The sequence below is a fragment of the Narcine bancroftii genome, chromosome 14 (assembly GCF_036971445.1).
Source record: "Narcine bancroftii isolate sNarBan1 chromosome 14, sNarBan1.hap1, whole genome shotgun sequence".
Classification (NCBI taxonomy): domain Eukaryota; kingdom Metazoa; phylum Chordata; class Chondrichthyes; order Torpediniformes; family Narcinidae; genus Narcine; species Narcine bancroftii.
The window spans coordinates 13,619,121-13,644,369 of record NC_091482.1 but is presented as its reverse complement, the minus strand read 5'-3'; the positions used below and the strand labels follow the sequence as shown (position 1 = coordinate 13,644,369).

At 38.1% G+C, this 25,249-nt stretch overlaps 1 protein-coding gene across 5 annotated transcripts in view; it reads left to right on the top strand.

The window, feature by feature from the left end:
• Nucleotides 1–25,249, top strand: part of ssh2a (slingshot protein phosphatase 2a) — a 107,256-nt gene that overhangs the window by 14,444 nt on the left and 67,563 nt on the right. For 3 of the 5 annotated variants that reach the window (XM_069910369.1, XM_069910372.1, XM_069910370.1), the window contains exon 2: nucleotides 5,752–5,795. In XM_069910369.1, the coding sequence (XP_069766470.1) occupies nucleotides 5,752–5,795 (44 nt within the window). Of the gene's footprint in view, nucleotides 1–5,751; nucleotides 5,796–8,048; nucleotides 8,825–20,732; nucleotides 21,268–25,249 lie in introns of those variants that run through there. The other 2 variants (XM_069910371.1, XM_069910368.1) reach the window with 2 other exon arrangements.

Sequence of the window (25,249 nt, the reverse complement as noted above, 5' to 3'; positions counted from 1 at the left end):
TTTTATCAGTCACATCAGTGTCTTGCTGAAGGAACTTTCTAGATGATAACCTCTTTCTTTCAGGTCATCACAGAGTTCCTTTTGGTTTCTCTTATTCTGTGAAACATTAGGAAGCTAGTGCTCTCCTCTTGTATGAACCACAAAGTTTTGACCAGGCTGAACTAAGCACTCACAACCTATCTTCCAAATGGGGTTTTTCTACAAGCTTGCCAGCTTGTCCTTTTCCAGTTCCAGCTGCTGCTGCTGACTTTAGCACTGCAAAACTTATTTTTCTCTCTCTCTCTGAGAAAAAGCCTGTTTGACTCTCTCTGCTCGCAAAACCACATGACCCTCTTAGAATAGCAAGCTGCACTTCAGATAGCCTGCGGATCCGAACTACTCCTCTAATCTCTTTCATGTGTTGCTTTTTAAAACAACAATCCATTAGTGAAGACTCTTAGGCACTCCCCAGAGTTATTGCAAAGGTACCCAGGAGCCACCCTGTCTGGCTTGAGCAGAGCTCTAGTATTTTAAATGAGATCTGTTTTGTATGCAACCTACACTTAAAAAAAAACCTGCCTCAATTTATCTCCCAAAAACATATCTATATACAATATAAACACAACATAATCTGTCGCACTGCCCAAGACTTCTCTTAAAAAGGCCTGGAAAGCAATAGCAAGAGATAATAAACTCACTGCGGTTCTTAGGACTAGATCAATGCTGCAAGAAATCTCGTGACTTGAGCAATGTATCAAAATGACCCCTCTTCAGAATGTATTTTTATTCCATGTATATAATGACAATATTGTTGTACAAGATGAATATTAATACTTTTGGAAAAAGCCTTTATGTACTCATCTGATATATTTACCAATCTACAATCGTGAGACTTGATTCACCTCCCACATTTAAATCTTCACTGTAACAACAAAAATTCACCGACTTTGGCTGGCTAAATTTGACCGAGATTTCATCCTAACTACCAGTGGATCACTTGATGTAAAAAGGCTTACTCCTTTGGAGAAATGTTTGCAGTTCCTTTCTGGAGGGTGATGTGGAACTGGCATCATCTTCTTGAATTGCCAAGAGTGACAGCATGTGTTTCTAGATGACGTTGATTCATCCCTTTAATCATATTACTGGCATTTCCTCAGCTGATCTTTTTTTTTTGTATAGCAGATACAACACACACATGCTTTTTCTCCTACAGTCCATGCATCAAGAACATGGGAGATTTGCCACTGTCCATGAGGCAAAAGGAGAAGCACCCACATGAGGAACCTGCAAATGATTTTATGGACTCGAGTAAACTCCTGAGTTCATTGTGACCCCACTTCACAGATGCTGCATTGTTGCAGCAGACCACACCAGTACAAGATTGGATTTGAGAATGAGCAGCCAGAAAAGAGCTGCAAATCCCTTCATCTGAGACTGGTAGACTTTATTTAAGGGAAGAGTACTCATAGGCCCAGCCAGAGGGCACTGCAGCACAAGAATTCTAGCCATGAAGATCCATGTGCATAATGAAAGGGAGGCAGACAGGAGAAATGTTGAGACTATGCATCATGAACAAATGCAGTGCAGAAATCTACCACTTGTGCCTTGTCAGACTGGGTCACTCAGCAGATGGCTACCATAATGTTTATCCAATTCCATTAGACTGCAGCTACAATGGCGGCAGTAAGTTGTAGTTCAAGAGTCCTTAAAGAAAGGTTCTGAATTGGGAATGAGATCTGTATATTTTAGTTTCTCCTTAAATTCTGCAAAGAAATAGTTTTGTTCACTTGTGTTTTGGTGGGGGGGGGGGGGGTTGGGGGAAAAGGGAAGAAAATCTTCGCAAGCTTCCATCTGAACATTAATGTAGAACATTAAATTGTTGAATAAATGGTATTGAACAAAACTCATACTAACATCAAATAAATTTAATTTTCAGCTATATTGTAGTTGAGCAGAGCCTTTCAGTCACATGTTAGATTCCTTTCCCATTCTTGGTGCATTATAGTATGAGTAAACTGTTAGAGCTCACAGTACAATTCTCCCAATTGTTGAACAACTTCATTCGTATTTGTTTCCAGCACAGACTTTGATAAGGACGTTCAGTGTTTTAAATGCTCATTACAGCTTCTAGTTATTGACAATGTTATAATTGAGCAGGTGACATTAAAGAGTGCATGTCTAATCAATGCATGATATTAAGATTATTTTAGCTGAAAATCTAATAACATCACAGCGTTATAATAAATTGAACTTTATAAATGACCTTGCATTGAGTTGCTCATATCAAGGTAAAAATCATAAAATCTCAAACAAAAAAAGCACATATGAAAAATTAAGATTGAGTAATGTGTAAAGAGAAATGAATATTTCTAGTCAAAGATGGGAGGCTGAAGGTTCAGTCTCCACTGGTGAAGAATCACACTCCCTACTGATCAAGAATTAGAGTGCAAGTCTTGGTCTGGAGGTTAATATAATGTGGAAGGGTAAGACCAAGGAGGAGTTTGAAAATAAAAATGAAAATTTTAAATTAATTGTAAGTGTAGATCAGCAAATACTAGAGTGATCTATGAACAGGATTTATACAAGTTTGGACTTTGGCATCTGAGATTTAGTTGGCTTTAAGTTCACAAAAAGTTGAAGGAAGTCAGGCACAGGAAAAGACAAGAAAGCAGATGAATAGAGATAGGGTAAAAGCATGACAGTATTAGAACAAATAAAGAGTCTCCATGATGGCATGGATATGAGGTGCAAAGCCCATCAATGTGTCAAATACAGAGCAAAGGTTGTGAAAATCTGGTAGTTTCACATAGTTTCTAGGCAAAGTAATAGAGTTGGCGGATAGGGGAATGGAACTTGCATTGAAGAATATGATCTTAATTTTTTGAATATTGGAGTAAATTTCTGCGTGGATATGATCGAGAGTAATGAATTCAAGAGTTACCATGAGAGTACACGTTAAAACTGATATTGGAGAGGAGTGGCATGATAGAAACTAGGAGGGAGCCTTTTTCAACCTTTTTGGCTATGCCACCCCCCTCCCCCACCCACCCAGGTCTCTGCTCAAAGTTTATGGGCCCCCTTCCCTGTGAATCATTGAAGTTTGGTTCCTTCTGTACTTCTCTCCAAATGACTACATTAAAAAAAAACCGAGGTGAAAATCAGGGCTTTTACTGAAATGTGTGTTTTTTAAAATAATTTAAAAAAATAAATAAATAATTTGAAATAAATTTTTACATTTAATTTTTTATTTTAAATTTAGACATGCATCATAGTAACAGGCCATTTCGGCCCATGAGTCCCTGCTGCACATTTACACTCGATTAACCTTCACCCTGTTATGCTTTGAATGGTGGGAGGAAACTGAAGCCCCTGGAGAAAAAGCAGATGCAGAGAGAACAAACAAACTCTTTACAGAGTGCACAGGACTTGAACCCTGATCACTGGCGCTTTAAAGGCGTTGTGCCAACTGCTGCGTAAACTGTGCCTTCGCTAACTGTGAGGTAGTCCCCAGGGAGGATGTTGGACTCAATCAGAATGTCTGCCTTAGAGATAAAAGCACAAGTTTTGGTCTCTATTGTCGGTGACTCACTGGCTTTGACTAGATAAGAAATAAAGTGTTTTGGAAATGTGAAAAATAAAGAAAATGATGCAAGCTTTCAGCAGTCCAGGCTGCAATACAGAAAGTCAAAGATTTAACATTTCATGTCGAAGATCCTTCGTCAGAACATGCAGGAACAAGACACAATCTATTAAATTAAAAATGGATAGGAAATGTGTTAATTAGTTTAGAAGATCATTCTAAATCACTGGATCGTGTTTGGTAGGTTCAAAGGGCTCACCCAGAATTATAATTAGTTTTTTTCTGATCTGAAAAAAATGAGATATTTCTGAATGAAAATGATTGGAAAATATTATTTATTTTACTGCCATCTAGTGGTAAGATACTATGCATATTATTGAACTTCTGGGGTACTTCTGTATTCATTGTAGAAAAAAATAAAATTTCAAAACAATTTAAACGGGTTTGTAGTGATTGGGATGGTGTGAATTCAGACCACTGGGAAAGCAGCAGAAAAGGGAAGGTCATTGGGTGGGTGAATAAAGGAAAGGGAAGTTTTATTCATGTAAATAGAACAGGTGGTAGTCACTCTCTTTTTCTTTCTCTTTCTCTCCCCCCCCCCACCCCCTCTCATGATTATGGGAGAAAAAAGCTTGCATTGAAATCAGTAATCCCATTTCATAATTTGATTTGGAGTTTTTCCCCCCACTTGGTTTATTGTGGCTAGGTTGCCCGCAGTGTTCTTCAGATGAACTTGGTTTTCCTGAGCTCTTGTTTAAATGACAGTCATCGAGAATTGGCTGCCAAAAATACTAGTATTTAAGGCACACATTAATACTAACAAAAAAATCTCTCCAACAGGTTTAGATTTGAATATAGCTCATACTCGCGATGTACGTTTGTGCTGCTTTGTCACTAGCTTTGTCAAAATGACAATCAAAAGAACTGCAGGTGCTGAAAATATAAAGTCAATACAGAAAATGCTGTTGGGTCAAAACTGATGAAAGGTCTGACCTGGAATTTTAACTACTGTACTTATTTCTGCAGATGCTGCCTGACGTGCTGAATTTTTTTGCAATATTCTGTTTTTATTTTACAATAAATACAACTTGTTTCCAATCTTACATATTTTTGACACCAATAAGCTCTCTGGAAAGATAATAACACCTGATTATTCAGATTTATTGTCCGAGTACATACATGACATCACATACAACCTTGAAATTCTTTTTCCTGTGGGCCAGGCAGAATTTCCACTTTTTGGTAATGCAAAAAGACTGTACTCAAAGAACACATATAAACAAATTAAGAAATGTAAACAAACTGCGATACAAAGAGGAAAAAAAATCAATAATGTGCAAAAGTAAGGGTCCTTAAATGATTTCCTGATTGAGTTTTTTGTTGAGGAGTCTGATGGTAGAGGAGTAGTTCCTGAATGTGGAGGTGCGAGTCTTGTGGCACCTACACCTGATGGTAACATTAGAGTTAGGGTTAGAACAGAAAGTGTGCTGGGGATGTGGATCCTTGATGATTTCTGCTGCTCTCTGATGGCAACATTCTCTGTATATGTTCTCAATGGCCGGGAGGGATTTGGCTGTGATTTCTTGGGCTGAGTCCACTACCTTTTACAGGACTTTACAGTCAGGGTATTGATGTTCCAAATCCAGACCATGCTCTAGCCAGTCAGCACACTTTCCACTGCACATCTATAGATATTTACCAGGGTTTTCAATGTTATACCAAACCTCTGCAGATCCTCAGAAAGTAGAGCTGCTGACATACTATCTTCACAATGCCATTAGGGTGATGGGCCCAGGAAAGATCCTCTGAGATAATGACTTCCAAGAACTAAAATTTGCTCACCCTCTCCACCTCTTATCCCCTCTGGTACACCTCTGGTTTTCCCTTCCTGAAGTCAACAATCAGCTCCTTTGTTTTGGTGACATTGGGTGTGAGGTTGTTGTTAGTATACCATTCAGCCAAGTTTTCAATCTCCCTGCTGTATGCTGACGTCTTCCCTTTTTATACAACCCATTACCGTGGTATCGTCAGCAAATTTGTAGATGCTGTTGTGTTGCATCAAGCCACAAAGTCAAATGCAGCTAGTTTCCAATGTTCCTGAATGTATCATCTTTTGTGGTGATTTTTGACTTTGTTTCTCCTTCATGGTGATTTTTGACTTTGTTTCTCTTTTTATTTTTAAAATCTTGTAGGAGGCAGACAGTGTTGAAGAAGAACGCAGATCCCAACCACGGAGGTAAGAACTGTTGCTTGATTTTGTCAATTTTTGTGAAAAAATGTCAGATCTATAGCACTCCTTTTAGGACTTAAGTAATTAAACATTTTTTCTTTTCTAAAATACTTACTGCCATTGGTTTTTACATCTTTTTATCCAGAAATTAAATTCCTTTTTAACACAACACAACATGATGGTGGATATTATATAGCGAATATTTATTGGTCAACTTTAATTTGGGGGAATCTGCTATATCTCTGCTATATTTGAATACAAAAGGTTAATCATAAAATTGTGAAGCAGGCCAAAATGAATGGGGAAGAGAGATTACAGAAAAAATTTTTTTTGAACATTCTTTGATAATTAGTTTCCTGAATTTTAATTTTGATTCAAGAGCATCTGTGATATTCATTATAGTTTTATTTATGAAAGCCAATTGATCTTGTAACCAGTGTTGTCAAAAATTACTTTGTGGGATCTGGAAGCTATGGAGAGGGTGCAGAGGAGATTTACCAGAATGTTGCCCGGATTGGAAATCAAGTCTTATGAGGCAAGGTTAGCAGAACTAGGTCTTTCATCTTTCTACGCTCCAAAGAGAAGAGACTTTATAAAGATGTACAAGGTTATGAGAGGCATAGTTAGGGTGGACAGCCAGCACCTGTTTCTCATGGCAGGAATAGCAAACACCAGAGTTAAGGGAGGGAAGTTTTGGGGAGACATGAGGGGCTATTTATTTATTTATTTTAACACAGAAAGTTATGGGTGCCCGGAATGCCTTGCCAGGGATGGTGGTGGAGGCTGAAACAGGAGCATTTAAGAGACTCAGACAGGCACGTGGATGAAAGGAAAATAGAGGGTTAAGGGGTAGGGTGGGCTTAGTACTTTTTAAAGGAATATTTGGGTCGGGACAACTTCGAGGGCGAAGGGCCTGTAGTATTTTCTATGTTCCATCTTCAATTTGGAAAGCAGTTGACAACTGTGTCAACTTTAGCTTTGTCTTGAACTGATATATAAAAGGAAAGATCAGAATTGCAGCAGGACTAGCTACAACAATGTAATATTGGCAGCAGTAGCTCACAAATAGGCCTTTTCACATTGAAAACCTGCTAAATTGGCATGTGAATGATCCATTTTTAAATCCCAGTCGGGCCATTCATATTGAACCAAGAAAAAACCGTTCAGTGCGTCCTTTCACATTACCTCCCCAGTACTGCGGAACAAAGTTGGGGTGGGGGGGGAGCCCATCCTCCAGTGGTGACGCCCTAAGTGATGTATTAGTATGTGCAGGGCAGTGACATCACTCTGTTTTACTCCATTTATTTCACTAGTTCCCCAAAATTCCTCTTAAGGGTAAGTGAGCAGAAAACTATGCCCGGTGCTCTTGTAAAAATGGTTCATTAGGGATAGCACATTATTTTCCTTTGCTAGCCACTTTTTTTTCTTGATGGTACAAATGCTATTGGGAAAACAGCAGCCTTGTATTCCATTTTGACTTTATTGTAAATTCCTCTCAAAGAATTGACTGAATCATTATGACAGATAATGTAAGAAATTAAAAAAACAAAAGCAATTTTTTACTGATTACTATCTGTCAAAATATAATCTATATACTGTGGCCAAATGGAAATTAAACTAGACAAATAGATGATCCTTTTAGTGTGAAATTCACAGTGTGCACTGTCATTGTTTTGGTTGGGTCTCTTTATTGAAAAGGCTTAACCTTTTCAAGTCGCTGTAAATTTAAATTTGAAAAGCATGAATAGAAAACCAGGAGGGCGCACAACAACGAACATCATCAGTGTGTCACTAATGGAACCCGGCAAACCTGGTTGCCCGTTCACACTGGAACTCATTCAAAACTGATTGGCTTTGATTCTACTCCATAGGTGGTTGAGTCCCAGCTTGAAATGTAGCCCCCTTACAATTTTTGGAGTGTTCACACTGGGAGGTGAACTGCTAAATTGCTGTTTAATTCTGTTTTCAAGTGTCATTGTGAAAGGGGCTATTGACCTCGCTCTTCAGTTTGCAGTTCACTACCCCTGGATGGTGCCCAAAAAGATGCAAACTCTTGTGAAAAGGGAGGATACCCATAATGATGTGTTCCCTAGGAGTAGAGGATGGACTGTTAATTACTTGGACTCAGGAGAACTTGGTTCCTTGCTACAGAGGGCAACAAAAATCAGTTTTAAAAACTTGATTACCTTGAGTCTTTCAACGCTACTTGAAATAATGTGTTGTTAACATCACAATATTGATCCACGACTGCATTGCCAGATCCAGCTCCAACAGTGTCATCAAGTTTGCAGAGAGATGTCTTCAGCAACAAGATGAGACGCACTACAGAGAAGAGGTGGAAATTTTCATGATCTGAGAGAGTAACAACCTGAGTCTCGATGTGGACAAGACGAAGGAGATGATCGTGGACTTCAGGAGGGCCAGGAATGACCACCCTCCATTACAAATCAACAACTGTTATGGAGAGAGTGGAGAGTTCACTAAGCCAGTAACCTATCATCGACATCAACATCTTCTCTCTTGTCAGGAAAGCACAACAGCACTTCCTGAGAAGATTAAAGCAGGCAAGGCTATCGGCCTCCATAATGTCAACCTTTGACAGGAGCTCTATCGAGAGCATCCTGGTTGGCTGCATCACAGTGTAGTATAGATGCTGCAGAGAAATGGGTTGGCAGTGAATCCACAAGACTATAAGAGTGGCCAAGAAGACTCCTCGCCCCCACCCCCACCCCCCACTAACTTCCCTTCTCCCCTCCCAATTGACGTGATCTATCAGGATTGTTGTCTGAAGAGGGTGCGTAAAATCATTGAGGAACCTTTACACTCTGCACAAAGCATCTTTCAGCTGTTTCTGTCAGGAAAACGATACTGGAGGATCAGAGCCAGCACCACCAGGCTGAGGAACAGCTTCCTTCCACAGGCAGTGAGAATGCTGAACGAACAAAGGAACTGCTCACACTGACCACCCGAGACTCATATTCATGAAACAATATTTATTTTTCATTTGTATATATGAATACTTGTCCTGCATTCAGGTATGTATTGTTTGTCTGTATGTCTGGTTGTGTGTGTGCATTTTGCACCGAGGGCTGGAGATCGCTGTTGTACTTGTGTAATCAGCTGACAATAGACGAATATGCAGTAGGGCACTTCACAGGAGTCTTATCAAATTAAAAGTTAACATCATATCATAGAGTGAGATTTTAGAATATGTAACTAAAGTTTTGGTTCAAAAAATAAGATTTTAAACAGCTTCTTTGAGGAAGAAAGAGAAATTAGTCGTTTAGGGGGGCATTTCCTGAGTTTCGAGCCATAGTGTCCATGACAGTGGCCTAAATTTAGAGAAACCGAGCAATTGCAAAAGATTTAAAGGCTGTGGGTGGTTGGAGGCATTAAAGATTTTGAAGACTAGCTGAGAGTTTAAAAATTGATTCCCAGCAAGGCAATAGCTTCAATGTTTGTAAGCTAACACAATTACAGGTTTTTGACTGCATTTGCAAATCTTTAGTATTTTAAAGTATATTGTAAAATATATTGTACAATGCTATCAAGACAAAAATGAGGAATACTTAACTTCATGCCCTCTCCACTCTCCTCCCACATCCCCTCCAAAACCAAACCAATGAAAACAGGCCATTTGGCCCTTCTAGTCTGTACTGAAACATCATCCTGCACCCATTCTATAAGCCTCCAGACCTCTCCCATCCATGTATCTATTCAATTTATTCTTAAAACTTTTAAAATATTTCATTTTTGATTTCTTTTTCAAAAATATACATCATAAAATTTTCAATAACACTTGCAAACAACAACAAAAACAAAAATTCCCTCCCTCTCTCCTTCTATACATAAAATCCTCACACTATCAGACTTGCATATTTTTAAATATGTAGAATACAGTTGGGGAAATCACTTTTGGTATGTATAATATCAGTATTTAGATTCCTTGATATTGTATTTGGGCCCCTATATGGTCCATGTATGGCTGCCAGATATTTACAAAAATCTAATACTTATTCTTCAAACAATGTGATTTTTTTTTTCCATAGATTTACAGCTGTTTATTTCCGCAGTCCATCGTGCTATAAGTAGAGGGAGTCGTACTTCAAAGTGATCACAATACGTATTTTGCTACCGCCAGTGCTATTTTTATTAATGAGATCTTATATTTAGTCAATTTGTTGCTTATTTCAATAAAATTTCCTACTAAATATAGCTCCGGGTTGTACACAAAGGCCACTCCTGTTATCCTGGTTAATTTTTCTGCGATATCTTGCCAAATTGACCTCACCTTTATGCACGACCATGTAGTGTACAGAAAAGTTCCTATTTCAGTCCAACATCTGAAACACATCTCTGAAATTTCTGCTTTTGATCTATTTAATCTGTGGAGTAAGAAATTATTGGTGCAGAAAATTATACTGAAATAGTCTATATCTTGCATTTACAATTTATGTCATACTGCCTGTACACCAACCTGACCAGCTTCTTTTTATCTCCTAATAATTCTGATTTGTATAGTATTGTCTCGAGATATCATTAATTTTCTTTTGTTTACATGTATGTCTCTGTTTTTTTAGTGTTTATTATTCTTGATGACTTCTCTATTTTAACTTGCCAAGACTTTGTGCCCATTCACCTAACTCATAATATTTTTGTTTAGTTTTTAATAGTCTTTTCTGATCTATATGTTTGTAATGAATTGCATCTTAGCTTTTCATTCTCCAGTCATCTGTATTCTTCTTTTAGTCCTGTTCTTTGATTTTAATTACTTTCTCCAAATTGTTTACTTCTTCCACATGTTCTCTTAAATTTTTTTGTGTAGGATATAATTTGTCCCCTCATGTATGCTTTGAATGTGTCCTGTTATCAAAAAGCTATTATTAGTAGATGGCTGATTTGTTTCACAAATATTTCTGTCTCTTAATAAATTCTCAGAAGTGTTCTTTTGAGTAGTGTGGCATTGTGATGCCATCTGCATACTTTTTCTTGGTTTTTCATTATTGCAATAGTTAATATTAATGGTGAGTGGTCTGATAAAAGCCTTGCTAGGTATTCTGTTTTAATCACTCTACTTAGCTGGAAAGACATTAAAAATAAATCAGTCCTTGTAAATGAATCGTGTACCCTTGAGTAAAAGGAATAGTCTCTGGGATTTAATTGCCTCCATATATTGAAAAGATTTAAATCCTTCATATATGAAATTGTGGTTTTTGACACTTTCACCTTTGTACTGTTCTTGGATTTATCTAATTGGGTCCAAGCAAAAGTTAAAATCTCCTCTTACCAATATATTTTTTCTTTACTCTGCTGTTTTTTAAGAGTACATTCTTCATAAAGGCTTCAGAGTCATAATTTGGGGTATCGATATTCATAAGTGTCCATGTTTCTTCATTAATTTTACAATTTGCATTACATACCTTTCGGCCTGGTCAACTGATGTGCCTTCCATTAATACTGGTGTATTTTTATTAATTAGAATTGCTTCTTCTCTTGCCTTTGAACCAAAAGATGATGATATTATTTGTCATCCCATTATCTTTTCAATTTATCATGTTCCAATTTAGTAAGATTCATTTCCTGCAGAAAAGTTATATCTACTTTTCTTTACGTATGCCATGACCATTTTCCTTTTCATTGCCTTGTTTAAACTGTTAATATTAAGACTAATAAATTTCAATGTTTTACCCATACCATTTTTAAAACATATGTATAACAAAATCTTTCAGACACTTTAAATAATGCTGCAGCATTTCCTCTTGGAAGAATATTTCCTCTTTTAGAAAAAACACACATCCCCAGCTCTGATAATGATGTATGAAGTAAAACCCAGAAACCTGCGAGAAAGGCCCGCAAAATTTTCCGAAGTTTCAATCTTCTTATCTGGTAGTTTTAATCTTTTCACAGCTTTCATAAAAATTATTTCATTATTTATTCTTGAAAATTCTTCAGTTACCCTCTGAGACATCAACCCTCAGTGTCGCTGGGTTAGTCATTGAGTATTTTAAATATTTGGGTCGCAGTTGTCTCTACCTCATCAAATTCTTTGTTTGACCAACGCAGGGCTAAAGTCCTGGAAAAACATTACTTTTTCGTTGTTCACCATTAATGGGCCATTGTTATTTTTTTTGAATATTCGTATGCTGCTCCCAAGATCACATCCCTCTCCCGTTAATTTAAAAGTCTTACCAGGATTGGTTGTTATCACCGGTTCTTCTGGGTCTGAGGGTCCGGTGTGCCCTTTCAATTTGCAGCTTTGCATTTAGCTTGTTTTTCTCCAGCATTTGTGGAATCCTTTTCAAAAAAGCTCATTGGTCTTTCTCTTCTTTCTTCTCTCAATCCAATAATTCTTACATTATTATGTCTGGTGAAATTTTCCATATAGTTGGTCTTGTCTATCATTCCTTTTCTGTCTATGCCCCATGTTTTTGCTTTTTCTTCCAGTCTTTAGCCTGTCTTTTTTGTCCGGCTCAGCCTCCACTTGGGTCATTTGTTCTTTTAAGTCTTCATGCTTTCTTTAATTTCCAATATCATTACTATATTGTCTCATCTGATTCAACGCTTGTAAAGCGAGTGCACTAAATTTCCATCTTTTTCAAGACATTGGCTGTATCTTGAGCTGGCTCCCCAGCTCTGCCGGGTTCAGCTGGTCCCAAGGCCCCTTCTGTGCCACTCCTCATCAGGGTTTCGCTCGATGTTCCTGGCTGAGCTGCTGTTTCTTCAGTTTTCAATTTTTTTTTTTAACTTGGTCATTTAGTACTAGTGTTATCCATTTTTGACGATGAAATTCTGATTTTTGAACTTTGTCTTTTCGATACTTTTCCCGGAGAGCTCTTTTAGAACACGTCTGGTCAGATCCTGTGCATAGTCAGGTCCCATTTATTCTCAAAACTTGAGTGAACTCGCATTTACCACGTCAGATGGCAGCTCGTTCTAAACTCCCATCAGTTTGAGTGAAGAAGTTCCTCCTGATGTTCCCCCTCAACCTTTCACCCTAAAGCCATGTCCTTTCGTATTTATCTCTCCCAATCTTAGAGGAAAGAACCTACTTGTTTTTACTGTCTAATCCCCTCATGATTTTGTAAATCTCTATCCAATCTTCCCTCATTTCTTCGCACTCTAAGTAGTAAAGTCCCAACCTTCCTTCATTTCTTTGCACTCTAAGTAGTAAAGTCCCAACCTGTTACTCAACTCCTGAAGACCTGGATCTCCCCCACACCAAAAAACTTAGTTATCTAATGCCTGAAGATAGGATGAACAGAATACAACTTTTATTTTAAAGCAAAGCTGGGTTATCTCTGGGGCACCATTTGGTAGGAATAATGAGGAGGCTGTGTACTCATTTGATAATGATATTGTGTGGTGCAAGAGAATTTTGTGCTCCAGATTAACCAAATTAGTTAATAAGATGAAAATGCCAATCATCCACAGGGATTTGTTTCTAAATACTGTAGATACATCTGCAAAGAAGGAAAGTAATGATAAACTTGTAAAAGTGTGATTAGACAAGTTTTGTAGTTCTGTGAATGGTCTCTACAAGAGATAAAGAGAAACAGGGGACGGTGGATAAAGATTCGAAGGGGATGATGCCAGAACTTAGCACTGCTTTTAGGAAAAGTTGAAAAGCTGAAATTGACTAATTAGCTTAAAAAAAAATCATGGAGTGGTTGAAAAGGCAGTCACAGAAAATGTTTCCACCAGTCAGGGACAGCACAACTTGTAGTGAATACATGAATGTCATCAGTAAGTCCTCTGGTCAATTCTGAAGATCCTACTCAACATCAATCCATCAACAGTGTGAAATCTGCCAAGCCATAAGTAGTGGTTTTGGTAAATAGGCAAAATTTGATTAGCTCGTGAAAGAGAAAAGAGTTGAAGGATTTATTGAGGAAGGTGGATTCAGAAAGATAAGAAAACACTTGGATGGAATTTATACTGGCTGAAATTGATCTTTAATGAATCTATTTGGGAATTCTACAGTGGTTAAAAAAAATTGTAGCAACTTCTGATTATTTTGAAATATTTAAATAATTTCAGCTGCGCTTGAGGTGATAAGATTGCATCTGGCTGAGGTCATTCTATGTTGTTGCAATGAGACATTCTTCTATAATTATGCAACAGTAGATGACATTGTGTTAAACTGCCAAAGAACTGTAGCTAATGGGATGTTATCTGCTTTATCGTTTAGTCGTCAACAAAGTAATGGTTTTGTCTAATATTTCAAAATGTTCTATTTTCCTTTAAGTTAAAAATGGAAAAATAAGCAGATACTTTAAATGTCTATATTTTTACATTTCAGTAACATCAATATTTTAAGTTATTTTTACAAAATGACATTTTTCTGGGAGGAGGGGTGAAGCACAAGTCGCACAGTCATCTCACATGGGGCAAGGTATTGCATTTTAAAATTTTGAGGAAATGTCATGATAACCCAACTACCAAGAAGCATACGTGAAAGGCTCAAAGAAGGACAGAAATATACGTTATTTGTTGATTTGCCAACTGTTGGGAAAGAAATCAGCTGCAAGCTACTCTGCCCGGTTTTATTTTACACCATAATCCCTTGAGGATGGTTTGGGCCAATGCATGAGAGAGAATACTAGATGACTTGGTGAAATGATCATCTGCTGGGGTATCATTGTATGTCATTCATTTGTGGAATACAAACTCTTGCCTTGCCTGAGTTGCTAGTCATTCTGGGCAAATGTTATTTAAGAAAAGAAAAGTTGAGAACCAAATATCTCTGCAAGTTGCTATACTCTTTACAACAATATTATTGGACCAAGGAATAGGTTGCCTTCCAATTAAGGAAGCCAGATTGGGTACATAGCTCCTCCATTGTGATAATTGGTTTAAATTTAAATTTGTGATCACTTTAACTTTATGGCAACCTCTAACAGGACATTTAGTCAAAAGCAAATTCAGTATTATAATCAATTAGAATTTTGAAGAATGTGCACATAAAATTAAAATAATTCAGCTGATTTGATTGGGGTTTTTTTAATAATGAATAATGTAGTTATCCCTTGAGGTTAACATATTCTGAGACCCTGATGTATACTGTATATAAATGGTTATCCTTTGGTTCATTTGCATGGAAGTGAGGCTGTTGACCTCATCTAGTTTTTTTTCAACTTCCTTTTTAACTTGATTTTTTAACTGAAGTCTTAAATATTGTTTAAACTTTAAATTTATTATTTTGCATGAAATTTTAGAAAAAAAGTCTTAACTTCATAGGCAAAACTGTGTGGAGTAGCCTACCTGATTTCTGTTGATGTATAAACAATTTAAATGTCTGGGAAGTCTGACAAATTTTACCATTTTCATATGTTAAATGCATTATTTTGAGATGGATGAAGAAAAAAAAATGCAAGAGAACATTGGGAGCTGACATCACCCAAATAAGGCAGGCAAAGAAAATGTTTTTTTCACTATGGAAGCATCACAAATTTATTAGGACTATTGGTTGATGCTTAAAATTATTTGAGAGATCCTAGATGACTAGATTTAAATAATGTGGTATTCTTTTTTATTTTTAAATACACCAATTCACCTCCAATCCATGGATATTTTTGAAGGGTAGGAGGAAAATGGAGCACCTGGAGAAAACCCAAGCAGACATGGGGAAAAGATACAAGCTCCTTACAGACAGCACCAGATTCGAACCCGGGTTTCTGGCACTGTAGTAGCTTTGCGCTAAATGCTGTGCTATCCATGCTTAAAACATGTTCTACGAGACTTTCACTTTGAGAGGAGAAAAGAAAAAAGGCTCGAGTTGCTTTCAATTGTAAAGTGTAAAATCGATTTTCATCTGAAACATTCCACCGTCTCGCATGTTCCACCACAGGAAGAGGAGAAGAAAGGGTTAAGTCATGCTACTACTTGTTTGTATTACCTAAAATATGATTAAATAACTATAGTGATAGCTCTATCTTGGCTGTTGCCTTGAATTTATAGAAATTATGGCAAAAAATTGACCCATAAAATGCATAATTTTTCTTTGAGCAGTTGGTTAGATCTTTATTAGATGTGATGGTGTAGTGGTTGCCAAAGAATTTATGTTGATGTAAGTCATTAGATCTTGTTTGAATGTACTTATTGCCTAATGAACATTTTAAATTGTGATTCTCTGCCAATATGTCCCATTAATGATGCATTTCAAATGAGGCAGTAAACTGATTGCCTTTCTAAATGGATTTAAGAGACCAAATTACCTCAAGAAAAAGTTGTTGGAATCCCTGATGTTCAGTTCATATAAATTCTTTCTGCACCTCTTGCCCTTCAGCATCTTTTCGTGTTCTATATCTCTTTGTAGGATTTCATTTCCCTTTTTACTTTTGTATTTCCTTTTAGTTTCATACAATTTCACTCATCTATTAACCAACTTTTCAATGGCATATATGCAGTTGGAATTAAGAATCTGCTGGAGTAACTTAGTGGCTAGAGGAACATTTGTGGTGGGGGGGGAAACTTGTGGGGTCACTGTTTCAGGTCGAGACTAAACGACAGTTCCTTTTCCTCTCTGCACGCTCCTCCCCCCCCCCCCCCAACCCCCTGTCCCCTTCCCCTTCCAATACTGCTCAACAGCTGGGATCCTGAAAAATCTTGCTTGCTTTAAATTCTAGCGTCTATAATCAATTGTCTCCTGTTAATATTCAGTATATTTTTTTAATACCAGCCATGAGTCTCTCTTGTATTGCAGTCATTTTTTGACTTGTCCCTCACGGTTAGCACACCACCACAACAGCATCAGCGAGCTGTGTTTGAATCCGGCACTGTCTATAAGGAGTTTGCATGTTCTCCCCGTGAATTGGATATTTGGAAAGCATTCCTCAAGCCTTAATGGGACGGTTAACAGAGGGTGAACTTGTATATAATATAAACAGTGCATAGGGACTTTGACAGCTTTAGTGAACATGCAGAACTGTGGCAGCTGGAAATAACAGTGAGAAATCAAGAAGTTAATATAAATTTCTAAAAGGATAGTTTGTGAACTGTAAAAGAGCAGAGATTTGGAATGGAGATTTTAAAAACAGCAGATAGAGCTTCTTAAGGCAAAAACGGAAAAGGCACGAGAGTTTTGTTAGTGTTGAGGAGCTCTGCTTCTATCTCATCTGATCTACGATGAATTGCTCAGGCCAAAGGGACTTTGATCTGACATGTTAGCTCTGTTTTTCTTCCTACAGATGTGGCCTGACCGGTTAGGTATTTCCAGCATTTTCTAATTTCTATTTTAGATTTCCAGACTCATTTTCAGGTTGCAGTTGGCAATCTAGCTCCGATGCCCATACACTATCTAAGGCCTGTATCACTGTTTCTAAAGGTCCATCTGTTAGCTAGGGCCAGGCATGAAAAATATTCATTCGTCTGCACAGGACATTACAGAACCCTTCTGGCTCCATGGGGAGTCTAGGACCTCCATTGCAATCTATAGTCCCAACAGCCATTGCAGCTGATCAGTCGTTCATTTTGGCCCTTCATGCCAGTTCTTCATTTCAAAACCTGGTGTCTGGTTAATAGCAATGCAGTTGCCATTGATCTTGGTAAAATGTAGTCCAAGCTAAGTTAGAAGAATAAGCTTAGAAGATGAAGTAAGGACTTCCTTTAATTGCATATTTTATGATTACAGTTCCTGTAAATCTAGATAGAATTCAACTTGAGATAAGACTAAAGCACAGATGAAATCCATATAGATTTTCTTCATTACTTCCTGTATACAGTGCCTTTCATCTCTTATGGAAATGTTTACTGAGGCATAATGTTATTCTCCTTTCATTCTACTAACAAGACTGCAACTTTTTTGCAAACTGATAAGACCAGGAATAGTCTCCAGTTGATTATCCCTGGGACTTGGGATACACTGTTACTTGGGACCAGATGTTTTTGGGTTTTTTTTTCAGATTTTGGAACAGTGGAACTAAGCAGCACAGTAGCATCAGCAGAAAACTTGTATCAGAAGTTAAACAACAACAACAAACAACGGCAGAGTTTTTGAGCACCAGCATGTTGCCACAATTGGGAAATTCACATGAAGTAATGTTTAATACTTACCCCCCAAAAAAACTTCCTCTCTGCTTATAAAAGAAGACCACTGCTGGTCTCAACACCTCCCCGCCACCGCCGGATTCCCTCGATGTTGAGAATGGAGTTGCCATCGCTAACTCCGGCTGCAGCAGATGCTGAAGACTTGGATCCAGCTTCGTTTGGCATCTTCCTGGCCAGAAGCAAAGATTTCATTTTTTTAATTGTTATCAAACTGGTGCCATCAGACCCCCACATGGGCAAATTTTTGTTGAATAGAAAAAATTCTTTTTGTATATCTTTGTTTTTCATATCTTCGGATAAGGGGTACTCTACTGTATAGATCTCTGTCAGATCATCACTTAATCTTTCGTTTAAAACAGTATTTTCATTAGAACAAGGCCTCATTGCTAATATTTCCATTACTCACTTCTAAAGTCTCCAATTACTTTGCATTCCTAAACATCTTAATCACCATATTTTCTTTTGCTTTCTGTGGATACTGCATGACTTGAGTTTCTCCAGCACCTTTGTGTACTGCAACACTACTTTTGAGATTTTTTTAAAGATGTGATGCCAGGGTCAATGCAGGTTGACTCATCAGTAGATGATGAATGGAGAGGGAATGAATCAGATCCAAAAAAACTGGACCTGGTTTAATGTTGAAGGAAACTGTGACAAGGGTGAGAGAAGGTTTGATTGATTTGAAGATTGAAATAAGGATTTTGTGCAGTGGACTGAACAGAAAAGCCAGGTTTGAAATAATATATTCAACTGGATGTACATACTGGATTTTTTAAAGGGTCATGTTTGTATGCAATTTAATAAAAACTTATCATTAAACAAGTTCATTTGTGTGTTTTTTTTGTTTAGAAATTGGACAAAAATAACTTGCTTAGCAAGTTTATCTAGTGTGACACTGAGATATTGATATGCAAGCAACTCCCAGGTATTGTGGAATTTAACATTAGAACACACAAAATATGACCTGGAGTTGATCTGATATAGTCTTAACTCCAACCCGCTGTCTGATCCCACAACCCATAGTCTTCCTTATACTTCAAAAATTGATCTCAGCCTTGAATGACAACCTGGGTGATTCCCAATGCTTCAAAATAAGAAATTCATCTTTATCCCATTCTTCAAGGGGTAACTTTTTATCTTGATAAAATATCCCCCATTTCAGATTCCCTCACTCCAGTGGAACGATCTTCAAAGCATCCATTCTGCAAATTCCAAAATCTTTACTATTATTGGAAGATGTTATACTGAGAGATGTTATACTCCCATCTTAAGAGCATCTTGCACACGAAAAGATCAGCAATGGGTTTTTATCAAAGGTGCTGGATAGCAAAGGTGGGAAAATTGACTTTCACCATGAGTTTTGCAAGAGCACAGGGAGTTCTTGATCTTGCGAGATGCGCTTTGTTGCCAGCATGCTGCATCTGTCACTTTCCAGTCAGCTTATGATGTTGGAAGGCTGTGTTTGTATTTCATTGCACAGGTCTATTGTCCGTCAAGTACTGTCTTAAATTACAAAAATATGCTGGTCAGGAAGCGTGGAAAGAGAAAGTGAGTTAAAATCTTTTGAACCAGATCATTGGTCAGAAAAAGGGGGAAACGAGCTGCAAGGTAGGTGGGAGAGGGAGGGGGAAACAAAGGGGCCATTTCTGATCGGGTGAGACCCTATCAGGTTTATTGCAGAGGTACATAATGAATCTTTGTCATGTGTTGCTGCTAGAAGTGAGAGATGGAGAGGAAAAACTGAGCCCAACTCATGTAATGACTGGCTAGTTCTGATACAGACCAAGAGCAAGTTAGCTAATTAGAGATTTCACAATGGAGCCCAGAAGGAAGACTTCAATGCTGAAGTCCTGAATGGTGTACCATTATAGCAATGCAGGAGGCCAGTCCACAAACTAGTTAAGAGTGAAAGTGAGATAGAGAATTAAAATGGCAGCCAACGGAAGCTTGGGGGCACTCCTTTGAGCTAAACTTTGTTCTGCAAAGTGAGGAAGCTTTGATTTCCAGTTGGATATCTTTTTGGTTCAACATCCCACTCACACAATATCTGAATTGTATATGAATAATTCTGGTTATTCTGGAGCATCTGCGGTATTTGGCTTTTGTTTGACGTCCACAAATATTGGATGGTGAATAATAGTGGCAATAAATCATTATCATTTAACTAGGGGATATTCCAGCCAGTGCTCTCCCAAAAAACAGCTCATGAATTCATGCAGGAAGTAGCACAAAAGTGCAGACACGTGGTTGGGGTTTAAAAAAAAAACTGCTGGAGAAACTCAGCAGGTCAAACGTGTACTTGTAGAGAGAAGATGCATAACCAACTTTTCGGGCTTGAGCCCTTCATCAAGTCGCCAGTTTTCTTTTCGCGTTATCATTCTCATTTATCAGCCACAAAGGCTTGCTCACTACGTTTCTAAGGTTTTTAAAAAAGAAATAAACATGAGATTGTGATCAGTGAATTTCAGCTTTCTCATCCACTTTGCTTGTATTTAATCCACAACCTACATTTCCGACCTTTTTATGGAGTATCATAGATTTAATAGATGCCAAAAAAGGAGACGTTTCGAGATAATGTCGTTCAACACACAATGAGATGAGCAATAGATGTAAAATATTAAAAATTATATTTTTGAACTTTGTTCCCTCAAACCAAGTCATCTTTTGCAGAAAATCTTACGTTTTGCTTGAAATCAGGCTCCAAGTTAGTTGCCGGGAAAACTCTTTCGTATAAGATTGAGTAAACAAAAGATTAATGGGGAAAAAAGATTAGTTTTTAAAAATAAATTGTTCAGTAAATGAGTGAGCCGGTGCGACTCGTGGCGCTGCGGCTGAGCTGCCTTGGGCGTGGAGGGAAGCAGCTGACTGGGAAGTCCAGAGCCGCTCAGTTCTCAGCTCAGCGTGGGCACAAACTGAGGACGAGCTCGTATTGCAGTGAGAAGTTGTTCCCGTCTCATCCCCCGAAAGCTTCAGAAGAAACGCGTGATCCCAGTGGAGGTTGTGAAGTCGATACATTTCCCTTGTTACATTCTGTCCGCCGCAGAACTGTCCAGGTGGAGCCGGTCTACTCGGCGCAGGGTAACTGCTCCTGCTTTCCCTTCGGATCCCGAGTTCTCTGGGCTCTCGATGTGACAAAGTCTTTAATTAGCCCACTGGATGCAACTTCGAACGATTTGACCTCCAGTTCTACTAGAAGTTCATCTCTGGTGTGGGCTTTTTTTAAAAAAAACGTGGTACATGCGTTAATTTTGCGGCGGATTTCGAAATTAACTGCGGATAAATTTTAAATATATCCACGTGTCCGGATGACCCTGGACGCTATCTTGGGTGAAGGAAAGGCGGAGGTCGGGAGCTGGTGTTCTTGTTATGGCGTGAAGATGACTCCCCACTTCTCTGAAAATGCAGTTATTTCACAGACTGAAATCAACCTTCTGTGAGTATCGATTGATAGCCTCTGTAGTTTGATATTCCTGAACAATGAATATTTCCAGTACTGTATCCAGGACTTGCTCCTCTCAGAATGCACTGGCGCTTCAGTTGCGGGTTATTTACAACATTGAACTTTCTATTCGACCTCTCAGTAACACATCTGCTGCCCAGATTTTATTCCAGGGCTGCCATGATCTTTGCCACCAGATCGATGGGATTTCATTTAAATATGAAATATTAATGCAATCTATGTAATGTGAGAATTCCAAAATGTTGCTTCCAATCCACGTGGCTCTTTGACTGATTTGATCGGCCAGGACCAAGTTTTTGAATGAATTTCGAGCTAAAGTGAGAGACCCTCCCAATAAGCACTGCAATTTGTCCTTTATAACAGAACTTAGGTGAATTTTTATGTTTAGAATACACTTATTTGTCACCTGGAATTAAGGTAAATTATTTGTGTGAAAGTGCTGGCTTGTTTAACACCTTTCACATCCTTGTAACTTCCAGAACTCTTCATGGAGGTTAATTCCTTTGGAAGTATAGTGTTGCTTGTAAATCAAGTGGCAACAGTATGGTCTTAAAAGACCTGAATGGCCATGTATTTTCAGGTATTTGGGCATCTATAATAGCATGCTTAAATGTTCTCATTCTTTCATTAGGAAGGTATTAGGGTTTTATTCTGTCTTGCTTGATTTGAGTTTTATTGAATATTTTTCTAACTTGGTTTATCCCCAATGTTAGCATTGGGTTTGGAATTCTGGTAGCCGCCGTGCCATGGGGGTCAGTTGGTTATTGGTTTTTAAGACTTCTATGTGTGATCGTGCTTAGGGACCATTCAGGCCAATATTCATTTGGAACTAAAGGAAGAAGTATTCATTTTTTCCTAGCCAGTGTTTTTCCTTCACAGTAAATCATTATGTCATTATCTTCTTTCTGGGTTTCTACGATGTGGACATGATCAGTGTTGAGAATTTCTTTGGTCTTGAGAAGCACTTTAGAAAAGCAGCTTTTGTTTTTATTTGCTCTTAATTGTTTATTCATGCCTTTGGTTACCTTGATTGACTTAAACACTAAACATCTATTTATATCATCACCATCTGATGTCCATATTTTGCACAGTGAGCTATCGCCAGCAGAGTGCATGTGGAATGTAGAATTAAAAATGTTGGACGGTGAAAGCTTGATAAGAGATAGAACATGATTTTTACCTTGAGCTGATTTTGCATTGTGCCTTGGCAGTATTGTATAGTTTTACTTTTCTGAGAGTAAATACTTAATATCTTGGTACCCATCTAGTCTCAAATTCTTTTTGTGAGAATCTCATTATTGATCTTTATATCATGGTTTTGACACCGATTGCTAGCCCCTAACAGTATAATTCCTTAAATGCTTCACTTTCTAAGTTAATAAATTGATTTTCTTTTTAGCAATCTGTAACTGATCTGCATTTAGGTCTCCACTACTGGAGCCAGAAGCTAATTGGCATGCAAGAAGTTGGCCTTCTATATGCAACGTGAGAGAGAGAAAATTGCTGATGCAGGTTCTGAGCTGACAGATTTTAATTACTTTGAAATTGGTAACTTATTCTTTCATTTATATTAATATGTGTAGATACATTAGAAACTTCAAGATTAATATTCAAGATTCCTTTATTATCACCTACTTAAAGACACAAAATTTCATTACTTTTGTTTGACTGTAAAAGCACACAAAATGTGCCATTAGTGGAGCACCTACAAAGAAGAAAAAGGGAAACAAAAGGAAGTCTCCTCAGTCTCTGAATCCCACATCACCTCTGATGACACTGCTTCCTGTGCTCCTGTAATCTCTGTGGCTGCATGGCCTCCTGTCTGCTCCAGTGGTTAAACCAAGCTCCAGGCTTCCATCGCCCTCCTTACCTCCTGGTTCAGAACCATTGATAAGATTAGGAACACCTGAGACCCTTTGGGAGCCCTGCCTGACATGATACCTGGTCATCACAAGCAGTTCACACCCTGGTCACAAGACCCTTGTTGTGTGGTCTTCTCAGTGGGATGATATTCTCCTCCTCTGGAGACCTGAGCTGGTCTGCTGCTCCTTGGGGTTCCATGCATGGGCACCACCTTCTTGGTCATGGAACTCTGATATTTTAATTCTTTTAAAAAGCCATCTGCCCTGCAGGCTTATAGGTGGTTAACCTGTACAGGGCCGTCGACTTAAAGACTGGACAGTGAGCTCCCATGGAAGAGCACTGTAAGATGCATCTCCACTCTTGGGTCACCAATGGCAATGCTGCTGCTGCACTGCATTCATAGCAGATACATGCTTGATGTTTCCATGGATATGGATCAGTCAGTCTCATTTTATGATCTAAATTTGGTTGTCTCACAGTGTAATTGCTCTTCAGCTAATTATTTTCATGTTCAATTGTATAGAATGATTACTACTTAAAGTGAAAGTCTGTGTTACAAAATCTTACATTTGGGATAGTATAAACACAGTGCTTCCAAGGTGCATGTGCATGAATTGCAAAAGATTGATTTGCAAGTGAAGTGGATGATCAAGATGGCAAATGGAATGTTGGTCTTCATTTCTAGAGAGATTGAAATTAGAAGCAGGGAGGTTATGCTGCAATTGGTCAAGGCACTGACAAGGCTGCATTTGGACTGCTGCGTACAATTCCAGTCTCCTTATTTGAGGAAGGATGTACTGGCTTTGGGGGCAGTGCAGAGGAGGTTTACCAGGTTGAGGGGGGGGGGTAGCTTAGGAGGAAAAATTGAGTCGTCTGTGACTACTCGCTGGAATTTGGAAGAATAAGGTGGGAATCTTATAGAAACGTATAAAAATATGAAAGGCATTGCTGAGATTGAGGTAAGTTGTTTTCATTGCAGGGGGAGACTAGGACGAGGGGAGATAGTCTCATGATTCAGGGTAGTAGATTTATGAGAGGGTGGTGAATCTGTGGACTTCCCTGCCCATTGAAGCAGTAGAAGTTACCTCAATAAGTATATTTAAGACAAGATTGGATAGATTTTTATGTAGTAAGGGAATAAAGGGATGTGGGGAAAAGGCAAGTAGTTGGAGATGAGCCGATCATCAGATCAGCAATGATCTCATTGAATGGTGGAGCTGGCTCGATGGGCCAGATGGTCTACTCCTGCTCCAATTTCTAATGTTCTTAAAACTGAATTTCTGGATGCCAGAACTTCACAGTAGCTAGGTAGCATTATTGGAAAACTGCTGCTATTTTATGGTAATCTTGATGACCATAAGATTTCTGAATCCCTTTTCATTTGACAGTTGTAAGTATTTGTTACAGTGATTTTAAAACTGCAGGTTTCTTTTTGTTGCAGCAGTTAGGGTAAATATGGGTTTTCTTTTGTTGGATTATCAGTTTTTAAGTTGCACTCTTACAGCTGCCATTATTGTTGGATATGAAATCTTTGCATTGGGTTACTTTGCAAATCTTAGAATAAGTGATAGTCTTGTCTAGCAAATCTATTCTAAAGGCGGGCTTGATAGTTCGGCGAATGCATGATTCTCTAGAAATGATGAACATTGTTCTCACAGACAGTGTTTGCAGAGCCAAAGAAATGAGCACATTCTGCTGTTTGAGAAAATAAATGCTTCATTGGTTTGATTTTCAAATTTGATACTTTTGCAGGATGATAGCTGTGTCTTCATTACTGTTTCATTTGTGCAAGCAACTTCTATAGTTTTACTGATTACTATGGCAATGAAAAACAGTACTTTTTAGAGTTTGTGGTCTGCAGAGGAGGTACTTAGTTCATAATTTGAAAACCTTGGCTAACCAGAAATGAGGTGTCAAATAATTTTCAGCTTGAACTTTTCCTTGCCCTGATATTTTGTTTTGCAGGCATTTGTATGTCTATAATCAATAAATGATAATTGTGAATAAATTGCATTTATTGGACAAATCTATTTAATGAACATTGTTCTAAGGTGACAATATTTTTAATCATAATCAAATTATTTTAAATTTT